The sequence below is a fragment of the Pongo pygmaeus genome, chromosome 17 (assembly GCF_028885625.2).
Source record: "Pongo pygmaeus isolate AG05252 chromosome 17, NHGRI_mPonPyg2-v2.0_pri, whole genome shotgun sequence".
Classification (NCBI taxonomy): domain Eukaryota; kingdom Metazoa; phylum Chordata; class Mammalia; order Primates; family Hominidae; genus Pongo; species Pongo pygmaeus.
Window position 1 is genome coordinate 38269881 of NC_072390.2, and position 19579 is coordinate 38289459.

At 42.8% G+C, this 19579-nt stretch overlaps 1 protein-coding gene across 5 annotated transcripts in view; it reads left to right on the plus strand.

Annotated features, from left to right (window-relative positions):
- LAMA3 (laminin subunit alpha 3) overlaps nucleotides 1–19579 on the plus strand; it is a 284588-nt gene that overhangs the window by 196086 nt on the left and 68923 nt on the right. For 4 of the 5 annotated variants that reach the window (XM_063653496.1, XM_054461048.2, XM_063653497.1 and 1 more), the window contains exons 37-41: nucleotides 1517–1600; nucleotides 5132–5362; nucleotides 10002–10115; nucleotides 15643–15752; nucleotides 18475–18555. In XM_063653496.1, coding sequence (XP_063509566.1) covers nucleotides 1517–1600; nucleotides 5132–5362; nucleotides 10002–10115; nucleotides 15643–15752; nucleotides 18475–18555 — 620 coding nt within the window. Of the gene's footprint in view, nucleotides 1–1516; nucleotides 1601–5131; nucleotides 5363–6710; nucleotides 6912–10001; nucleotides 10116–15642; nucleotides 15753–18474; nucleotides 18556–19579 lie in introns of those variants that run through there. The other variant, XM_054461051.2, reaches the window with a different exon arrangement.

Below are 19579 nucleotides of genomic sequence, written 5' to 3' on the forward strand. Positions count from 1 at the left end.
TGATAGCTTTGGGAAAGGTTTTCTCATGTCATGTACTGTATACAGGGACCAACAAGTCACACTCACCTCATCACAGCATATTCTTGGTAGATATTTGTGTTCAGGCAGTGCTGTGTTGTTTTGTTTTTACTGGTATGAAAATCTACTAAACTGTTTTAAAAACTCCAAGGAACCTTTGCAGAATATCTTGAAGATAAAGCAGCAAAGATTTTAGAGTTATAGTCTAAGGAAAAATAGCTACCCAGTAAAAACACAGTCACAGCAGTGCTGTATTTCAGTTTCATGTTTTTGAAGAGCATCTTATAGTTCAGGCCAGGCCTATTTTTTTACTGCCAAGGAGTTTATTATGCAAACCATTGGAATTCACTGAGAGGTAATGACCAAATTTTCTGTTTAATTTTACCTTCAAACATGGAAAATAATTTAGGCTCACAAAACATTTTCCCTGCTGCTTTGTTCTAATCCACTGTAATTAAGAGCCTCTAGGGCATGTTTCTTAGATTGAGGTTTTAAATGATATGTGATCCTAGGTAATGGCCTTCTTTCTGAAATACCAGCCCTAATGAAATACCAAACCCCTTTAGGGTTTGGTGCTACAGCAGAAAAGCTGGGACATGTGTGTGTTTTTGCAGTAGGGTTGTTGATGGTAGGGTGCTGGTACAGTAGTGCTGGCCACCCCACCCTGCCCTGTTAAGATGCACATGTGAGCCACCATAATGGGGTGGGCTGGAGGCTGAGAGCGAGTGAAGCTGGGTCCCACAGGGGGAGGCAGCAGGGGAATTTCTCGCTCCACATGCCAGCTACAGCTCCCTGCATGGGCCAACCCTCTGCCCTGTCCACCCTCCTCAGTAACCCACCCACCAAAGCACTTTCTTCCCATCACAGGCTGGTTCGGTGGGCAGTAATGAAAACAGCACTTCCTGCATTGACTGCAAGGCATAGTTAAAAAAGTTTTTTTTTCTGCCAGGTGTGGTGGCCCACACCTGTAATCCCAGCACTGTGGGAGGCCAAGACAGGTGGATCACTTGAGGTCAGGAGTTTGATACCAGCCTGGCCGACATGGTGAAACTACTAAAAATACAAAAATAAGAAGGGTGTGGTGGTGAGCACCTGTAATCCTAGCTACTAGGGAGGCTAAGGCAGGAGAATCTCTTGAACCCGGATGGCAGAGGTTGCAGTGAGCCGAGGTTGTGCTATTTCACTCCAGCATGGGCAAGAGAGTGAGATTCTGTCCCTGCCAAAAAAAAAAAAAAAAGAAAAAAAAATTCCATCTTTTTAAGCTATTTTTGGCCAAGGCAATTTTCCTGATTTCCTATTTGTGAAAAGACACTGTGTTACTTATAATTATTCTATTTCCATGTCACTAATATTTTTGCCAGTCAGTTAATTCTGAACTATTTTTTTTAAGTCAGGTATGTCATATGATGTAGACCATAGAAATGTTTTCTTAGATCAGTTATAAATCTTGAAAGATCCCAGTGAAGGTACTAACACATTCATGGTTTTCTTTAAACAGGGTCAGCACATGTCCATCATCTATGAGGAGACAAACACCCCACGGCCAGACCGGCTGCATCATGGACGAGTGCAGGTGGTCGAGGTAAAGGAAGAGCAATCATGGGATGGTCCTTTCTGTTTTGTGACCTAATTATTTCGGACAATCATGATTTTTACTCATTTTAAGAATTTTAAAATATGGATTCTATTTATGTAAATATAAGTTTATATATACAGGTTGAGCATCCTTAATCTGAAAATCCAAAATCCAAAATGTCCCAAAATGCAAAATATTTTGAGCACCAACATGACACTCAAAGGAAATGCTCATTGGAGCATTTCAGCTTTCAGATTTTCAGATTAGAAATTCTCAGTGGGTAAATACAATGCAAATGTTCCAAAATAAAAAAAAAAAAATTCTGAAACTTGGATCACTTCTGGTCACAAACATTTCAGAGAAGAGATACCCAACTTGTATAGCTTCAAAATATGAATTATATAAAATGTGGAGTGTTTGATGCTCATGTGGCTTTCTTGGTACCATCTGTCCAGCCTTTTTACACTTTCTCTCCCATTTCACAATTAATTATCCATATCTTAAAAACCCTGTGAGTCAGCCTGGGCAAGATGGCAAAACTCTGTCTGCACAAAAGCAAAATTCAATAGGCATGGTGGGGTGTGCCTGTAATCCCAGCTACTTGGGAAGCTGAGGTGGGAGGATCGCTTGAGCCCAGGAGGTCAAAGCTGCAGTGAGCCATGATCACGCCACTGCACTCCAGCCTGGGCAACAGAGTGAGACCCTGTCTCAAACAAACAAACAAACAAAAAACCTGTGAGCTTGTAAATGCTATGACATAGCTCCCTGTCATCCTCAGGTCTCCCTCAGTGCCTGAGACCTGGTTAATGTTCAACATATGCTTAGGATGAATGAACAGAAAAGCTATAAAAATGTTTTACATCCAAAGAAATAAGAGTAATACTAGCAAAATAAAGGAAAGCTCGTCAGATCATAAAACATTTTGTTATACTTATTTGGTTACAACTATTCCTTAAAAATAGTGTTCCATTTATATTATTAAATATGTCTAGTACCTCTGGGTGAAACTTTTTGAGTACTTTGAACTTGCAGACATATTTTAATGTTTCTGAAAAGGTACATCTATACAATGGAATACTATCTGGCAATAAAAGAAACAAAATATTGATACTTGCTACAAGACACAAAAGAAATATCATATTGCATGATTCTACTTATGTGAGACAGGATATCAGTAAAATGATAGAGAATCTCTAAAAATTCTGTCCTTCATAAAAGCAATGAGAGAACTGGCAAACAGGGAAAAAAAGGTCAGAATCAACGTTTTCAGAACTCTGGAAATTACTCAAAGCCTTGCAGCCATCTGGAAATGGCACACAATGTATAAAGATGCAATTTGTATGATAGTAACATACAAGAGAAGAGGAGGGAATGATACTAATAGAAACAAAGTTTTTGTATACTATTGAAATTAAGCTGGCATTTATATAAATTGTCCAGCATGGACACATGCATAGAGACAGAATGTAGATTAGTGGTTGCCGGGGTTTGAGGGTGGTAATGGGTAGTGACTACAAATTGATGCAAGGGTTCTTTTTAAGGTAATAGAAATGTTCTAAAATTACATTATGATGATGATTGCATGCTTCCGTAAATTTATTACAAATTGTACGCTTAAAATGAGGGAATATTATTGTATGTAAATTATTCCTTAAGCTGCTAAAATATAAATTAAAATTATATAAGCATAATATTTGTATGTTAGTAATAGCTACCATTTGTTAAGAATGGTGCTGAACACTTTATATATATTGTATCATTTAATTTACCTTAATTATAATGATAGCCCCAAGACATTAGGTATTACTGTGCCTATTTAAGAGATGTAAAAACTGAGTTCAACAAGGGCAACAAAATATAAAGGTTAAAAAGGCAGGCTTTTGGAGGCCAGGTGCAATGGCTCATGCCTGTAATTCCAGCACTTTGGGAGGCTGAGGTGGGCAGATCATGAGGTCAGGAGATTGAGACCATCCTGGCTAACACCATGAAACCCCATCTCTACTAAAAATACAAAAAATTAGCCATGTGGTGGCACATACCTGCAGTCAGGAGTTCAAGACCAGCCTGGCCAACAATGGGAAAACCTCGTCTCTACCAAAAATACATTAAAAAAAAATTAGGTCAGGTGCAGTGGCTCACACCTGTAATCGCAGCACTCTGGGAGGCTGAGGTGGGCAGATCATGAGGTCAGGAGTTTGAGACTAGCCTGGCCAACATGGCGAAACCCTGTCTCTACTAAAAATACAAAAATTAGCCAGGTGTACTGGCATGTGCTTATAATCCCAGCTACTTGGGAGGCTGAGGCAGGAGAATCACTTGAACTCGGGAGGCAGAGGTTGCAGTGAGCTGAGATCACACCACTGCACTCCAGCCTGGGTGACAGAGCAAGACTTTGTCTCAAAAAAAAAGCAAACAAAAATTACCAAACAGAACATAGCAAGTGTTGACAAGAGTGTGGTGAATTTGGGACCCTTCGACCCTCTTGGTGGGAATGTGAAGTGGTGCATCCACTGTGGAAACACTATGGAAGTTCCTCAGAAAATTAAAAGTAGGATTACCATATGCTCCAGCAGTCCCACTTCTGGATATCTATCTAAAATAACTGAAAACAGGATCTTCACAAGATATTTGCACATTCATGTTCATTGCAGCATTATTCACAATAGCCAAGAAGCAACCAAATGTCCATCAACAGATGAATAGACAAAGAAAATGTGGTATATAGAGACATATACAATGGAACATTATTCCCCCTTAAAAATGAAGGAAATTCTGTCATAGGCTACAATATAGATGAACCCTGAGAACCTTATGCTAAGTGAAACAAGCCAGTCACAAAAGAACGAACACTTCATGATTCCACTTATATGAGTTATCTGAAATAGTCAATTCTTAGCAACAGAAATTAGAATAGTGGTTGCCAGGGGCTGGGGAGGGAAAAAGGGAATTGTTCAATGTATACGGAGTTTCCCTTTTGCAAGCTGGTAAGTTCTAGAGATCTGTTGTGCAATGTTGTGCTTATAGTTAACAATACTGTTAACTATAAGTTAAAATGGTTAAGATGGTAAATTTCATGTCGTGTGTTTTTTACCACATTAACAATTAAAATAGAATAATATAAACATTTGTGCAAGAAAAGATTGTATTTTCTGTCACTGATGTGTACGTTTAATGAATGACCTGAGCTGCATGACTCAGTCAGTTTCCATATGCCTTCCTTCCCTCTTTCTCACTCACCTTATGTTTGCACAAACAAAAGCACATTTAAAAGATAAGTAGGACACTGGGAATTTTATTTCATTTTATTGCCCCTTATTCCCTGCCTTCATTTTTTTTCCTTCCTTCATGGGAATAACCCAGGACACCTGACTTCTAAATGTAAATAGTCCAGGAGGCAGGTATTTCCCCATCTTATTTCATTTCTCCCTATGCATTTTAAGTGTCTTGTCTTTGATTCATTCGGGGTGTCTGCCTCTAAGGAACCCCTGGAAGTGAGCCTGCCTAAGGAAGACCCTACCTTTCTGTTTCCATGTGTAGGGAAACTTCAGACATGCCAGCAGCCGTGCCCCGGTGTCTAGGGAGGAGCTGATGACAGTGCTGTCTAGACTGGCAGATGTGCGCATCCAAGGCCTCCACTTCACAGAGACTCAAAGGCTCACCCTGAGTGAGGTGGGGCTAGAGGAAGCCTCTGACACAGGAAGTGGACACATAGCACTTGCTGTGGAAATCTGTGCCTGCCCCCCTGCCTACGCTGGTGACTCTTGTCAGGTAGGAAGTTTTCCCATCCACAACATTTCCCTAGGGAGCTCCTGTGGCCGTTTTTGGCTGCTGTCCAGCACTGCAGAATGGTTTAGGGCCCTCTGTCTATTGTTTCTCTGTTCAAGTTTCTGCAGGGCTTATCTTATATCTTACCTAGACTCCCTTCAGGAATTAAATGTGAAAAAGACATCATCAGTGTCTCAGAATTCATAGGAAAGCCACAGGAGTTCAATAGATGCTGAGGGTTAGAGAAATTCAGAGTAGGAAAATAAAGTGTTTCAAATAGCTAGAAGGAGGATATTGACTATTCCCAACACAAAGAAATGATCAGTGTTTGAGATGATGGATATGCTAATTACCTTGTCTCATCACTAAACGTTGTATGTGTCACAACATCACTATGTACTCCATAAGTATTTATCATTATTATTTATCAATTTTTAAAATAAAATATTTTTTAAATGAAGGAGCTCACCTGTCAGCATCTTAGTATTTGAGCCCCTGCTTTCCCAATAACTGACCTTATACCTTTCTCTAATCCGGAACCTCCCTCCACCCGCTCTCAACTCCCCAGTAGAGTTGAATTCCAGAGAATATCCTGGATTTCTTAGAGGACATTATGTTCTAGCTTGCAGCAGGTCTCTCATTGTTTGAGGTCCAGTCAACCAGAGCTGTCTTCAGATGATTAAAATGTGCCATAAAATGAAACTATTTAATTTCTCTGGCTATAAATATGTCTTTTCTTAAAGATCAGGGCAAAAGCACAATGTTAGCATGATTAATAAAAGTAGCAAACACTCATTCTGTGTATTCCATACACGCATAAGTACGTAGGCTTAGCAAAACCTTTCACTTTCTTTCCTTGCCCCCTGGTAGCCGAAAACCCCAAGGTGATCTGCACATACGAGTTCCCACTTTTTAAACCTGCAAAAACAAATCTGACCTGCCGTGGTCTTCTGGGGACTCCAAAGTTGTAATATTTAGCCCACAGGTTGCCTACATTCTTCCCCTTCCTCCATCTCTTTTCTAGCCTGATTAAAATTGATAGCCCGAGGGAAAGAGAGGGACTCTGGATTTCCACCCTCCTACCCAGGGCGTGTTCCCTGCCCGTGACTCAGCCTGTGATTTAGGGTGTCTGCAGGGTGAGGTGGGTGGAAGGTGATGCCCGCCCCACCTCACAGGAATTACAGAGCGGTGCGCTTACCTGCGGGACTGTTATGTGCGCTCTGGCACAGGCTGACTCATGTGTGAAGTTTAAAGGTGGGGCCCCTACCGCAGACAGCCTTCCTTACCTGAGTCAGGCAGGCCCAGGCACTGAGCAGGAAGGGCAGGTATAAGAGGAAGAGGCAAAGGTTCCTGCGCAGCCAGCGGACGCCCAGGAACCAGGATGCCTTCAGCAGTGAGGCGGTCAGCTCGCAGCACGGGATGGCTGTGGGTCTTTGGGGCAGCCCTGGGGCAATGTCTGGGCTACAGTTCACAGCAGCAAAGGGTGCCATTTCTTCAGCCTCCCGGTCAAAGTCAACTGCAAGCGAGTTATGTGGAGTTTAGACCCAGCAAGGTAACGTCCTTTTAAGTTTTGGTTTGGGATGGGGAAGAGTTTCCAGCTTTGTGACATTTTAAGTTCAGTTATGGTGATTAATGAGTAAATGGGTGGACTGAGGAGGGGCTGATGGCCTCCCAGTCGCCTTGACTGGCAGTGTTTATTACAGTGCCTGACAGATTGCTCTCCCGAGCTATTAACCGCAGACCCCATTAACATCAGCCCACCTGGAAATGCTGAGACGGTTAAGAGCTGGACTGCTTGCGGGATGTTAATATACGATGAAACCTTATGCCCTTTAGAGACCATCCCAAGCCTCAGAACAAAAGAGTCCAGTGCCTATAGCTTTCCAAATGCTACTTGGAAGAAAATTTACCCCCGGGGGGAAAAAATGAGAAAGAGTGAAATCCAATGCTTAAGAAAAGTGATCAAAGTTTGCATAATATCTAAAAGACGTGCTTCCATTTGCCAGGCATGAAACATTAAGAAATTCTGCTCTCTTTAAACTTTCTGGATGCTGCATGTATTCTTACAGAGAAATAGATCCTATGGCTACAGATACAGCCCTGGAAACTGGATTAGGGACATAATCTTATCATTTGTATATAATTTGTATTACAAAAGTTTACTGGAAAACTTAACATAAAACATCATCATGTTAACTAGTTATAAAACCCCTGTATTGAAATAATGTATTAGAACACATTCATTTTCATTTAAAAGTGAGTGTTCAATATAATCTGAATACTTGAACTGACTTTTTGTAGAATGTGGTTTTGCTTGCTTTATAAGAGGTGGAAAAATGATTCTATTTGAGTAACTGACAAATCCTCAGAGTCACATGATATGTAACTCTTGCAAAGTATATTTTCTGCTTGTAATCAAAAGCAAATTAAGATGGGTGATTTAGTTTTAATCAAGATAGACTATACTCCCCCAAAGCATGTTTAATTAAGGCTTTTTTCTCAGGCATGTTGTCATAAACTAACCAGATCTATCTGCTTATTTGAATAACTTGTTCTTTACCCAATGTGATTATTTTGTAAGCAGGTAATGTGATATACACTGATAATTATAAGTTACTTGCCACTTATTAGGACAGATTGTATAATAGATACAATGACACCATCATTGGCTGCATTTCGTTCACATGTAAATCTCAGTTGTGCTTTCAGCAAAATAACATTCCTTTCATAGTTTGATTCTCCTTTAGGCAAGCCTATTCATATAGCAACATAATCTATTTATTTGCAATGTACTCTTTGCCCTAAACATGGTTCCTAATAGCTTAAAGGAACATTATATTGGAAACTATGGTCTTATTGTGCATGATCTATATTCATTGGTAATTTTGGAAGGGGTTCTAGCAACACCTGGGAGATTGCACTCCCAGAGCACATGAGGCTTCTGCCTCTCTCTCCTGTCAGGTGGCTTCTTTCTCTCTTCCACTGGACCAGGTAGAGACCTTTATGGCCATGAGTGAATAAGAATGGACTGTCCACTTCAAGATTTCCTTTGAGTATAGTTTCCAAGTTTTACAGACATATGTGCTATTTAAAGAAGATTTGATAAAAGACTATCCTTTATCTTGAAATAGTTTTCCTGATGCTTTCAAGATAGGGTATATAGGAGATCAGAGAAACAAATTAGGGACAATATCTGATTTTATTTATTTATTTATTTATTTATTTATTAGACAGGGTTTCACTCTTGTTGCCCAGGCCGGAGTGTGGTGGCGCAGTCGTGGCTCACTGCAACCTCCACCTCTCAGGTTCAAGCGATCCTCCCACCTCAACCTCCCGAGTAGCTGGGACTATAGGCATGTGCCACCATGCCCGGCTAATTGTTGTATTTTTTAGTAGAGACGAGGTTTCACCATGTTGCCCAGGCTGATCTTGAACTCCTGGGCTCAAGTGTTCCACCCGCCTCGGCCTCCCAAAGTGCTGGAATTATAGGCTTGAGCCACCACAACCAGCCAATATGTGATTTGAATCTGTGCACTGATTTGCTCTGCCAAAATAAAGGACATGTCTATAATTTCCTTTAAAGACAGAAATCTAAATAATTTTAATGGCTGGTATAAGAAGAATTGGTTTTTTTTCTATTGGAGGGATTCTTAACTAGAATCCTTTTAAAAAGATATTAGTTCATGAAAAGAAAATTATAATTCTTTTCATCCAGATGAAAATGCATAACTTGTATTATACTGGAAAGAGATAATATACAGGAGATAGAAATAATCAAATCACGATTGAACAAGGAAACAACACCAACCCAAGGAGAGTCCCTCAGGCTGAGCCTCTGTGTGTTCGGGTGGACCAGATGTTCGTGAACAGTCCTGTATGAGAACCTCATGCACACTCCCCTCCCCTGGCTTCTCTGTTGCCCATGGCCTAGTGAGTGGCAATAAAGTGACTCCACTGATTGTGGCATGATTGTCTAAATCTCAGTTAAGACTCCTATTCCCCCAACACACTCCTCTTCCTATACTGCCCCCTCACCAGCCCAAACCCACACTTGGAGAGAAAACAGCTAGCCAAAGATAATTTGGACTTGAAGTGATTTGCTTAGATGTCCTCCCCTCTAAGGATGAGTCTCTTTATTTGTCCATTTCCACCTTCTCCACCTGCCCTCAAAACAGTTGTGAGAAGAGAGGAGCCCCTTCTCACCCCCCACCTCCACACGTGCCCCATCTCTGATTTCCCCACCCATGCATCTCACACTCCCACCAGGGCATGAAAACCAAACAGCTTGAGAAAAAAGAAGTGGACATGACAGGTGGTTGAAATTAAAAATATTCACACTGACTGAAGGAAAGAAGGTTTGAAAAATGAATGCTTCATCCGGGCTCAGTGGTGCGCGTGCCTGTGGTTCCAGCTACGTTGGAGGCTGAGGCAGGAGGATTGCTTGAGCCCAGGAGCCCGAGACTCAAGTGCACTATGATCACATCTGTGAATAGTCACTACACTCCAGCCTGGGCAGCAGAGTGAGACCCTGTCTCTAAAAAATAAAAATGATGTGAATGCTTCACAGTGAGAGGTGTCACATGCTTTGGATAGTAATTGTTTTCTTTCTTCGTACTGATTAAACACTTTGTTTGAAAAATAGGGTTGTAGCCCTGGATACTATCGGGATCATAAAGGCTTGTATACCGGACGGTGTGTTCCCTGCAATTGCAACGGACATTCAAATCGATGCCAGGATGGCTCAGGCATATGTGTTGTGAGTAAATTGACACTTTAATGCTATCAGCAGGCAATCTGTTTCTCCTCCATTCCCCTGTACTATGCCCGAAGACATCAACATTACATCTGCCAAACCCTAAATAGAGGTCGCTGTGTGAATATATGAAGCTCCATTATCAGGCTGAATTATTTTACATTTCATTTTTTCTCCCATTTTAACATGCACCATTAAAAGAGCGCTGCTGTCTGAGTAATTAAGTTACATCTTAGCTTCTAAATCTCTCCTTCATGAAATGATAGTAATGGGTGGACCTTGGAAGTTAATTCTTGCCAGGACAAAACTAATCCAAGCCACTACTTTGGGTCCCAATTTTGTTGGGGTGGCAGGAAGTTACAGGAGGGGGGCTTGTTGCTGTCAGATGTCCAATAACTCAAGAAAGCAGCCAGGGAGAAGGGGATTTGAGGAAGGCTTAAGGCTCATAAGATATCAGTCCAACATTAGCTGGGCATGGTGGCAGGTGCCTGTAATCCCAGCTACTCAGGAGACTGAGGCAGGAGAATCGCTTGAACCCTGGAGGCAGAGGTTGCACTGAGCCGAGATTGTGCCACTGCATTGCAGCCTGGGCAACAAGAACAAAACTCTGTCTGCGCTCCATCTGCCCCCACACCAAAAACAACAACAACAACAAAAAACAGAAATCAGTCCAACACAAGCTTCACTATTGCCAAGACAGAGTGGGGCTTGGAGAAGACAGGTGAGGGAGGTCGTGGGGAAGGGAAACTGCTGCTCACCCCTCCCGTCCTCACAACATCCTCCACCTGCCTGTTCCCTATATTGACTATATTTTCTCATGGCCTCAAGGCTGTCTTGGATGACTACAGTATGTCCACTGGAACATGATCTTATTTTGGAATATTTTATAAAATTCTTCTACCTAAAATTAGTTTCTTAGGAAATTTTTCTTATGCATCCTGAAGCAGAACTTTTTTATTCTGCTTTTTTCATTTATTTCATTAGAGTTCTTCTCTTTGGTGACCAGGGCCTCCCCAGTGAGGAAAATGGACAGTGAAAAAGAGGGAGCATACTCCAGGAATACAGGGCTTCAGCTGTGTTGTGCCCTTTTGGAAATGCACTCCTCTGGCACAAATTTTCTTTGCATTGTGTAATGCAACTAGAGTGTGTTTCAAGTATGAGTTCCTAGACCGTATTAAGCTCGTTCACCGTGGCCCAGGGAACTGCTTCCTCCGCAAGATGGGACAGGCTAGAACAGGAAATTGTTGTGAAGAGCCACCTGATAGAATATTTTGTTGGACTGTAACCTTATAAATTCAAAAAGAGTAAAAGGTATTGGGAAATACTGTTTTCCAGCTTGTTAGTATTCCTATAGAATAGTTCATGTTTGATATTGTATGTTTTGTGTAACACGGGTAGATGCTTTAATTAAGAATAAATATGTTGGCCGGGCATGGTGGCTCATGCCTGTAATCCCAGCACTTTGGGAGGCTGAGGCAGGCAAATCACGAGGTCAGGAGTTTGAGACCATTCTGGCTAACACGGTGAAACCCTGCCTCTACTAAAAAATACAAAAAATTAGCTGGGCATGGTGGTGGGCGCCTGTAGTCCCAGCTACTTGGGAGGCTGAGGCAAGAGAATGGCTTGAACCCGGGAGGCGGAGCTTGCAGTGATCACGCCACTGCACTCCAGCCCGGGTGACAGAGCAAGAATCTGTCTAAAAAACAAAACAAAACAAAAACAAAAACAAAAAAGAATAAATATGTTATCAGTGAACCATTGCCAGATGTCAAGCCCATCTTATGAAAGCTGCCAAAGAATAAAGGAAAGGTTTTTTTTTGTAGTCACCCACTGAAAGGAAAACTTGTGAGAGTCGTAATTCGTATTTTAATCAAACAAGATTTTCTTTCCCATTTTCTTTTTTTTGTAGTTCTGTCTTCACTTGTCCCTAATGGCCATGTGGCCGCCAGAGACTCTTCATTCAGGAAATCCTCACTGAGCATTTGCTAGTGTGGCAGGTACTGAGCTAAGTGCTGGAGTTAAAATCATCAGACCTAATCCCTACACTCACGAGGCTTGCTGTCTAGTAGGGAATGTGTATGTGTGTACACACTCACACACACACGCACACACACACACACGGAGCCCGTGTCTGCACTCAGCTAACAGCTCCATGGCAAGTCCTGAGTGCTGATGCTGCCCTGAATTGTGTCCACTGCATGGAAGCTGAGAATGCATTCCTCGTTCTCAAAGAACAGTAAAGAGGAAATCCAGTACATTTGAATATCAAATGGGCCTTCTGGCTGATTTCACTGCAAATCGACCTCCACCTGTCAAGGTCCAAAGCAAATGTCTAACATCAGGACCTTCACCCAGGTGCAAATCTTCAAGACATTTCAAGAATAGACTCTGAAGTTTGAAAAGATAAGTAGCCCAACTTTTTGCCAGTACAGCAGTAGGTGTCCAGTGTCAAGGGCAGGAGTAGAGGAGTAGTGGGTGATGTGGGTGCCACCGTCCAGAGGGACCTGCGATGATGGCCTCCTCCTATGTGCTGAGACCCCTGTCTCTCCCTCTTCTCATTGCCCCAATTTCTCCCCATATTTTCTGCTCTCCCCCCAATTCCCCTTCCCATCTACTATCCCCGTCACCCCTTATTTTCCTCTCCGTTCCCATTTCCCTCCCCTTTTCTTTTTCTGCCTTCTTTCTTCATCTTCTTTTATTTTCTGCAACTTGAGCCCATCTTCCCCTCTGCAGTTGCAATGGAATTTCCGAATGATTTATCTGAAATTCACAGCTGACATGGTGCTCCTCTGAGGCTCACCGATGGAAGGAAGCCCATGACCCTTAGCACAGTGCTGGGGGTTCTTTCCAGCTGCATCCCGCCCCCTTGCACTTCTGCCTTGGGCACGCCCTTTGCTTTTCATTCCCTCCACACACTGCCATGCTATTGTGAGACTGAGGTTCTGCACGCTGTGTCCCCTGTGCCCGGAATGCCCTTCCCTCACTTTTGCGCTCAGTGAATCCCTGTCCTTCTGCAGCCCTCGCAGGCAGCCCCTCCTCCTGCTCTCATGGGATGCTGGCACACTTGTGTCCTATTTTCCACGTGATATTGGATATGTCTATTCACAGGACTACATGTACCCCGAGTCGAGGGACCAACCCTTCTTTACGTCGCTAGAGCCTAGCATAGTTGGGCATATAGTAAATGCCTAATGGATATTTGGTGACAAATGGAGCTAGGAGAGCACGTGCCATGGGAGTGGACGTGGGCTTCTGCAGCATTCATTCATTCATTTATTCACAGTAAAACACAAGGAACCTGAAGGGAGGTGTTCCAAGTTTGCAGGACTGAGGACAGTTTCCAGGGTGGCCACTCTCAACTGACAGTGAAGGGTTTCTCACATATTTTTACGGGACTTTGTCAAGCAACACGGGTTTTGACACTCTTCCTTGATCCTCTCCTCTCACCCCTGTGAAGGACCAGTATTCAGAGTGATTTGAGTAGGATACGGATGTCCTCACCTCAATTCTTGCATCTGTACATTCGTGTTCAGCCTCAGAGCTAAGTAGACAAAGGACTGAAATATATCTATACAGTCATGTTCTACTTTTAAATTGTCATTTGGATTAAAAGAGAAAGAGAACTAAAATGGAAACGTATTAGTTCCAAAGGACTGATGTCTTATGAGAGAGTCAGGGCAGCTGAAGGCTGGGTGAGGGTGAGGGAAGCCGCTGGTGTCCTCCTTAGTCACCCGTGAGAGGACTGCTCTGTGGAGCTAATCAACTGCAAGGAAGATTGTTCCCAGTGTCCAGACCTCAAGGAGTCTGGACCCATAGTGCAGTGAGATTTGGGGAAGGAAGGATTCCGGATAGGGGTGAGCTTTCTGATGATAAGCAAATGTGAACACGTGAGCAGCATCCTACTTTAAAGCCCCTCCACATGCTCTGAAATACTAATATCTTATGTTTATAGCACAATTTGATAGCTAGGAAAAAAAATGAAAGGATATTTTAACATCTTAGTGTTTCGTGTAATTTTCAGTTACTCAAAGGTTAGTGAAGGATGGATTTGCTCAATCTGGACAAACTGACGGCATTTATGATGGAAGGACAACCTTTTTCATTATGAACAAACCACGTCCTCTTGGGATATAAACGTGTATTGTTTTTCCCAACCTACCTTCAGATATTATTTAAAAATTCACACTCATGGCCGGGCGCGATGGCTCATGCCTATAAGCCCAGCACTTTGGGAGGCCGAGGCGGGTGAATCATGAAGTCAGGAGTTTGAGACCATCCTGGCCAACATGGTGAAACCCTGTCTTTACTAAAAATACAAAAATTAGCTGAGCGTGGTGGTGGGCGCCTGTAATCCCAGCTACTCGGGAGGCTGAGGCAGGGGAATCACTTGAACCCGGGAGGCAGAGGTTGCAGTGAGCTGAGCTGGAGGCCATTGCACTCCAGCCCGGGCGACAGTGCAAGAATCTGTCTGAAAACAAAACAAAACAAAAAACAAAACACAAAACCCCTGACACTCCTTAAAGTTTCCTACTCAAGCAACACCTCTGCATACAGAAGTAAAATACATAGGCAAATGTTTAAAATTATACTTATTCCAGCCCATAAAATTAACACAAAGTATCTCCATATTAGCAAATGCCCACAGCAAGGGGAGTTTTCCTGGGTGTTTCTGTGCATTTAGATCTTTTCTGCTAGGGTAGCACCAAGAAAATAAACAAATTTGACCCAATCCACTAGGTTTTGTCTCAATAGACCACTTGGTTGCAAAATTATTTCATCTCAACACTTTACTGAAGAACAAATTTCATTAGACAGCAACTTTGATGTGAAAATAATTGGATTTACATAAATAAAAAGCTTAGATAACATTAATTTCTTGCTTCTTTGGGACACTGGAATTCAGTTGAGTATTTTCTTCGGACACTGTGCAACTTTTTATTGTTTTAACAAATTCTGTGTTAAGAACTCATTTCAATAATATCACCCTTCAGTATATCATTGTTAGGTGAACCATGAAGTAAAATGAGGGTAATTTTCATCAAAGCAGTGCTAACGGGAAGAAGGAAAAGAATTTACATTTCCCAAGAGCTTAGTACACTTGCTTTTTAAAATCTTCTCAACAGCCTTAGAAAGTGGGCATTATCCTAACAACATTTTGAGAAAATTATAATTGTATGTAAATCATACACTAGTAAAATTGATATAAGTAAAATTGATACAATTGAAAGGATCTTGCCCCAGGACTCTGTGGCCTTGAGATGCTGGAGTGGGATGGAGACTCAGCTGGCTTGTTCCCACTATGTTGCACTGCCAATGTTAAGCACCGCGTCACTGAGGGAAGGGCACTTACCCCTCTTTTCTAACACCAGCAATGATTACAGGGACAGGGAAAATACATGGTTAGAAGAGCTGATATCACTGCAAAGTCAGAGGACTTGAGTTCTAGTCGTGTGACTAAGTAAGATTACAATGATCTCAGAAGTAGGGACTGTACCGGCTGCTGTGAATTGTGCTGTTCACCTGTCCCTAGAACTGTCAGCACAACACCGCGGGAGAGCACTGTGAACGCTGCCAGGAGGGCTACTATGGCAACGCCATCCACGGATCCTGCAGGGCCTGCCCATGTCCTCACACCAACAGGTACCGTAGCAGCTTGACATAACCTACAGGGACCCAAAGTCGTTTGGTGGCTGCCTAGGACTAGGGGTGGGAGAGCAGGTGGGGAGAATGGGAAGTGATTGCCAAAGGGTCTGGGATTTCTTTTTGAAGGGATGAAAACATTTTCAATTGATTGTGGTGATGGTTGTACAATTCTGTGAATATAGTATAAGCCACTGAATTGTACAGTTGACATGATGAACTGCATGATATGTGAATTATATCTCAATAAAGCTGTGATATTAAAATGAACAAACACGACATACAAGAAAACAAATGAATAGGCCAGGTGTGGTGGCTCACACCTGTAATCCCAGCACTTTAGAAGGCCGAGGAGGGTGGATCACTTGAGGTCAGGAGTTCGAGACCAGCCTGGCCAACATGGTGAAACCCCATCTCTACTAAAATTACAAAAATTAGCTTGTAATACAGCTATTCGGGAGACTGAGGCAGGAGAATCGCTTGAACCCAGGAGGCAGAGGCTGCAGTGAGCCGAGATTGTACCACTGCACTCCAGCCTGGGCGAGAGAGCGAGACTCCATCTTAAAAAAAAAAAAAAGAAAAGAAAAGAAAACAAACAGAAACCGTCTTTCCAAGTTGTATCCTTGCAGGCTTTTCCTTTCCCTCTTTTACTGTTCATTCAATGGCTAAGCAGCTACTTCTCGAGCACCCATGACAGGGCCAGGCCTCAGCCCTCTCTATGTGACGAGGAAGCTGAAGGAAGAAGACAGAGGCAGTCCCTGTTCTCCTGGGGCTTGACCTAGAGTGTGGCAGGGAGGGAGAGAAAGGGTGGGAGTCATCACACTCAATAAATACACACACTAATCAGTAAGAAGTGTAACTGGAGATAGAGAAGACATTTTCTGCAATAGGCTGTGTCACTGACAGTCAGGGGGTGGCTGCTTTAGAGGGGTGGCCAAGGAGGCCTGAAGTTAGATAGAGGAAGCCATGGCAGTATTTTGGCCACGAGGCTCCTAGGCAGGGATGAAACAGAAGGAAAAAGCCTGTGACGATGTGTTCAAGGGCAGTGAGAAGGCAGGAGTGGCAGAAGTGCAGTGTGAAGAGGGCCAGAGGTGAGGTTGGTGGAGCAACCAGGACCCAGATCCTGCAGAACCCTGCAGGCTGTGGTCAAGCATCTGGATCTTATCCTCAGTGCGATGGAAATTTTGGGACAGTTCTGAGCCACTGAGTGATCTGAGCTCTCATTTAGGCTCCAGAGTGACCAATAGACTACATAGGTAGGAAGCCACTGCTGTGTTTTCAAGGTAACCCCCTCTCTCCTTAAGTGTGGCACCTTGTCATATCCTTACTCATCACAAAGGGTTCACTGTGGGCCCAAGCAAAGAATGATGTAACAAACTAAGTGAAGCAAGAGTTGTTTTGAAAATCAAGAAGATACTGAGAACGTCTCACTAGTACATAGACTCAGAAACAAGTGTGGATCACAAAGGCAGGCCTGTATCAGCCCTTAACAGACACATGGGCCAAGTCCTAACATTGCCAGAAGTCATGTGCCAAGTGTGGCTTCTCTGGAGAGACCTATTTGGAATGCTCACCCTGCTTTGCTGTCTATGTCTTTGATACTCGTTGAAGCCCACCCCATCCTGCAGCTTTATTTGTCAAGGGATCAATCACTTGAGCTTGCCCAGACTTGTTTGAAGAGAAGCTGGCAAAAGTAGAAAGCAGCAAGATTTCCACTGGGGTGCTTGGAAAACGTTTTTCATTTTCGTTTGCAAAGCATAGTAGCATCAAGGTCAGCTTCCAGCTTCCGTGCAGTTGAAGTAATACGTAGGTCTTTGGATTTATCAGTGAAACTCTATTTTTATCTATTTCTCTTTCCTGCAATATCAATAGTGCTGACCAATGTCTAACTGTCTTTTGAGAGGCTTCCTAAACAGGCATTCTCTTACCAGCGAATGGAGTGATATTCCCTCAGATGTCATCAGTGTCATGTCCAGTGGCAGACAACAGGGCTTTTTCATGGTCTCTTTGGTGTGTGTGTGTGTGTGTGTGTGTGTGTGTGTGTATGTTTAAAGCTGCTTCTAAAATATCATCACTTATTGCTTCTCAGCCTTTTGGCTAAGATCAAGTGTAAAATATCACCACTTTACAGCTAAAAGAAAAGGGATCAAAATTCCACAACTTGGTTTGAAAAAAAAGCGAGAATCAGCAATGATTGTGCCCACAGAAATGTTGAGGCAGGCGAGTGGCCTCTGTGCATCTTTAGGGGGCTCCAGGGCCTGGCCTCCCCACCAACTTTTCTTCCCAGAAGGCAATGTGCCTGATAGAAAAGAACTAGAATCAACAAGGAGAACTTTTTTTTTAAAGAATCAGAACTCTCTGTTCTTTTTTCTGCCTAGACTTGTTTTACTCCTTCCTTGTTATTCCTGGAAAAATGCTGTTGTAATCATCTCTTCCAAAGTGAGTTACTCTGCTCTGTCTTAAGGGGAAAAAATGTTCTTCCCCAAGGAACAAATAAAATAAATGCCTTCAGTCCTTGTTCACCAAAATTGCCCTGTGTCAGCTGAGATCATTCATCATTATCTCTCCAAGTCTTGATGGGCAAAATTTTCTTCACACAAAAAGTAACCAGACCCTGGGTTTCAGTGTTCACTTAATGCAAGCCAGTCCTTTGCGGTAAAAAATAAACATAAATCCTATCGATCTGTGTTTTTAATGGGGCCTTTTTCTGTCTTCTTTCAAGCTTTGCCACCGGCTGTGTGGTGAGTGGGGGAGACGTGCGGTGCTCCTGCAAAGCTGGGTACACAGGAACACAGTGTGAAAGGTAAGGTGGGCGCCCCTCCCCCCTCAGCCTGCAGAGGGGGCGGGGAGGGCTGTGGGTGGGGCTGCCAGGTGCTGGCGCAGAGCTAGGGGTGGGGCTGGGAGTTTGACTGAGGCCTGGAGAAAGGTCTCTTGGGAAAAATACAAGACTGCTCACCTAATAAATCATTAACATCGTTCTCTTTCCTGCTTTGTATGTTTCAGAAAACTGAGAATGAGGCACAACACATACACTCACCCACAAGTAGCTCTACCTACATCCCCCCAACACGCACCCCTGTGTACCTCAACCCCCAACACCTCCCTACCTACCCCTCTTCCACAATGATCTCTGCATACCCCCTATTTCTACATGTCCCTTCCACGTATCTCCACATACACCTGCCCTCAACGTATCCCTACTTACCTGTACACATGTACAACTTTCTACACTCTTCCGTACACACACATATCCACAGCCCTAGCCTAGATAGCCACACACACACACACACACACACACACACACACACACCCCCCTCTATCCCCACACTATATTTTGAACACGTTCAGGACAATGTGTGTCTTGTTTAGTTCGGAATCCCTGGTTCCAAGAATGGTACTGTTCACATAATAGGTGTTTGGTAATGTTTGTGAAACAAAATAATAAATGTTGTGGAATGGAAACTGTAAAATTAATGACAAAGGGCCACGGAACCAAGCTTTAGCTATTCACGGACAATTTTCATGATTAGCCACTATGCATAGGACACTGCCAAATACTGAGAAAGATATAAAAGATACTTATAACCTAGCTGAGGAGAAAGCACACACATTTTTGGAAAAGTAACAGTATGAAAAATGAATCATATGGTTTACATATTTTAAAATTTAAAATAACTTTCTCATAAAATCAATACATATTTATTATAAAATGATGAAATACAAGTGAGCAGAGAACCAGTGAGGGCCCCCCTACAACCTAGCCCTGTGCACCCAAACGCTTTCACATACAATCCTATTCATAATCATTTTGTCTACAGAAAGCCACT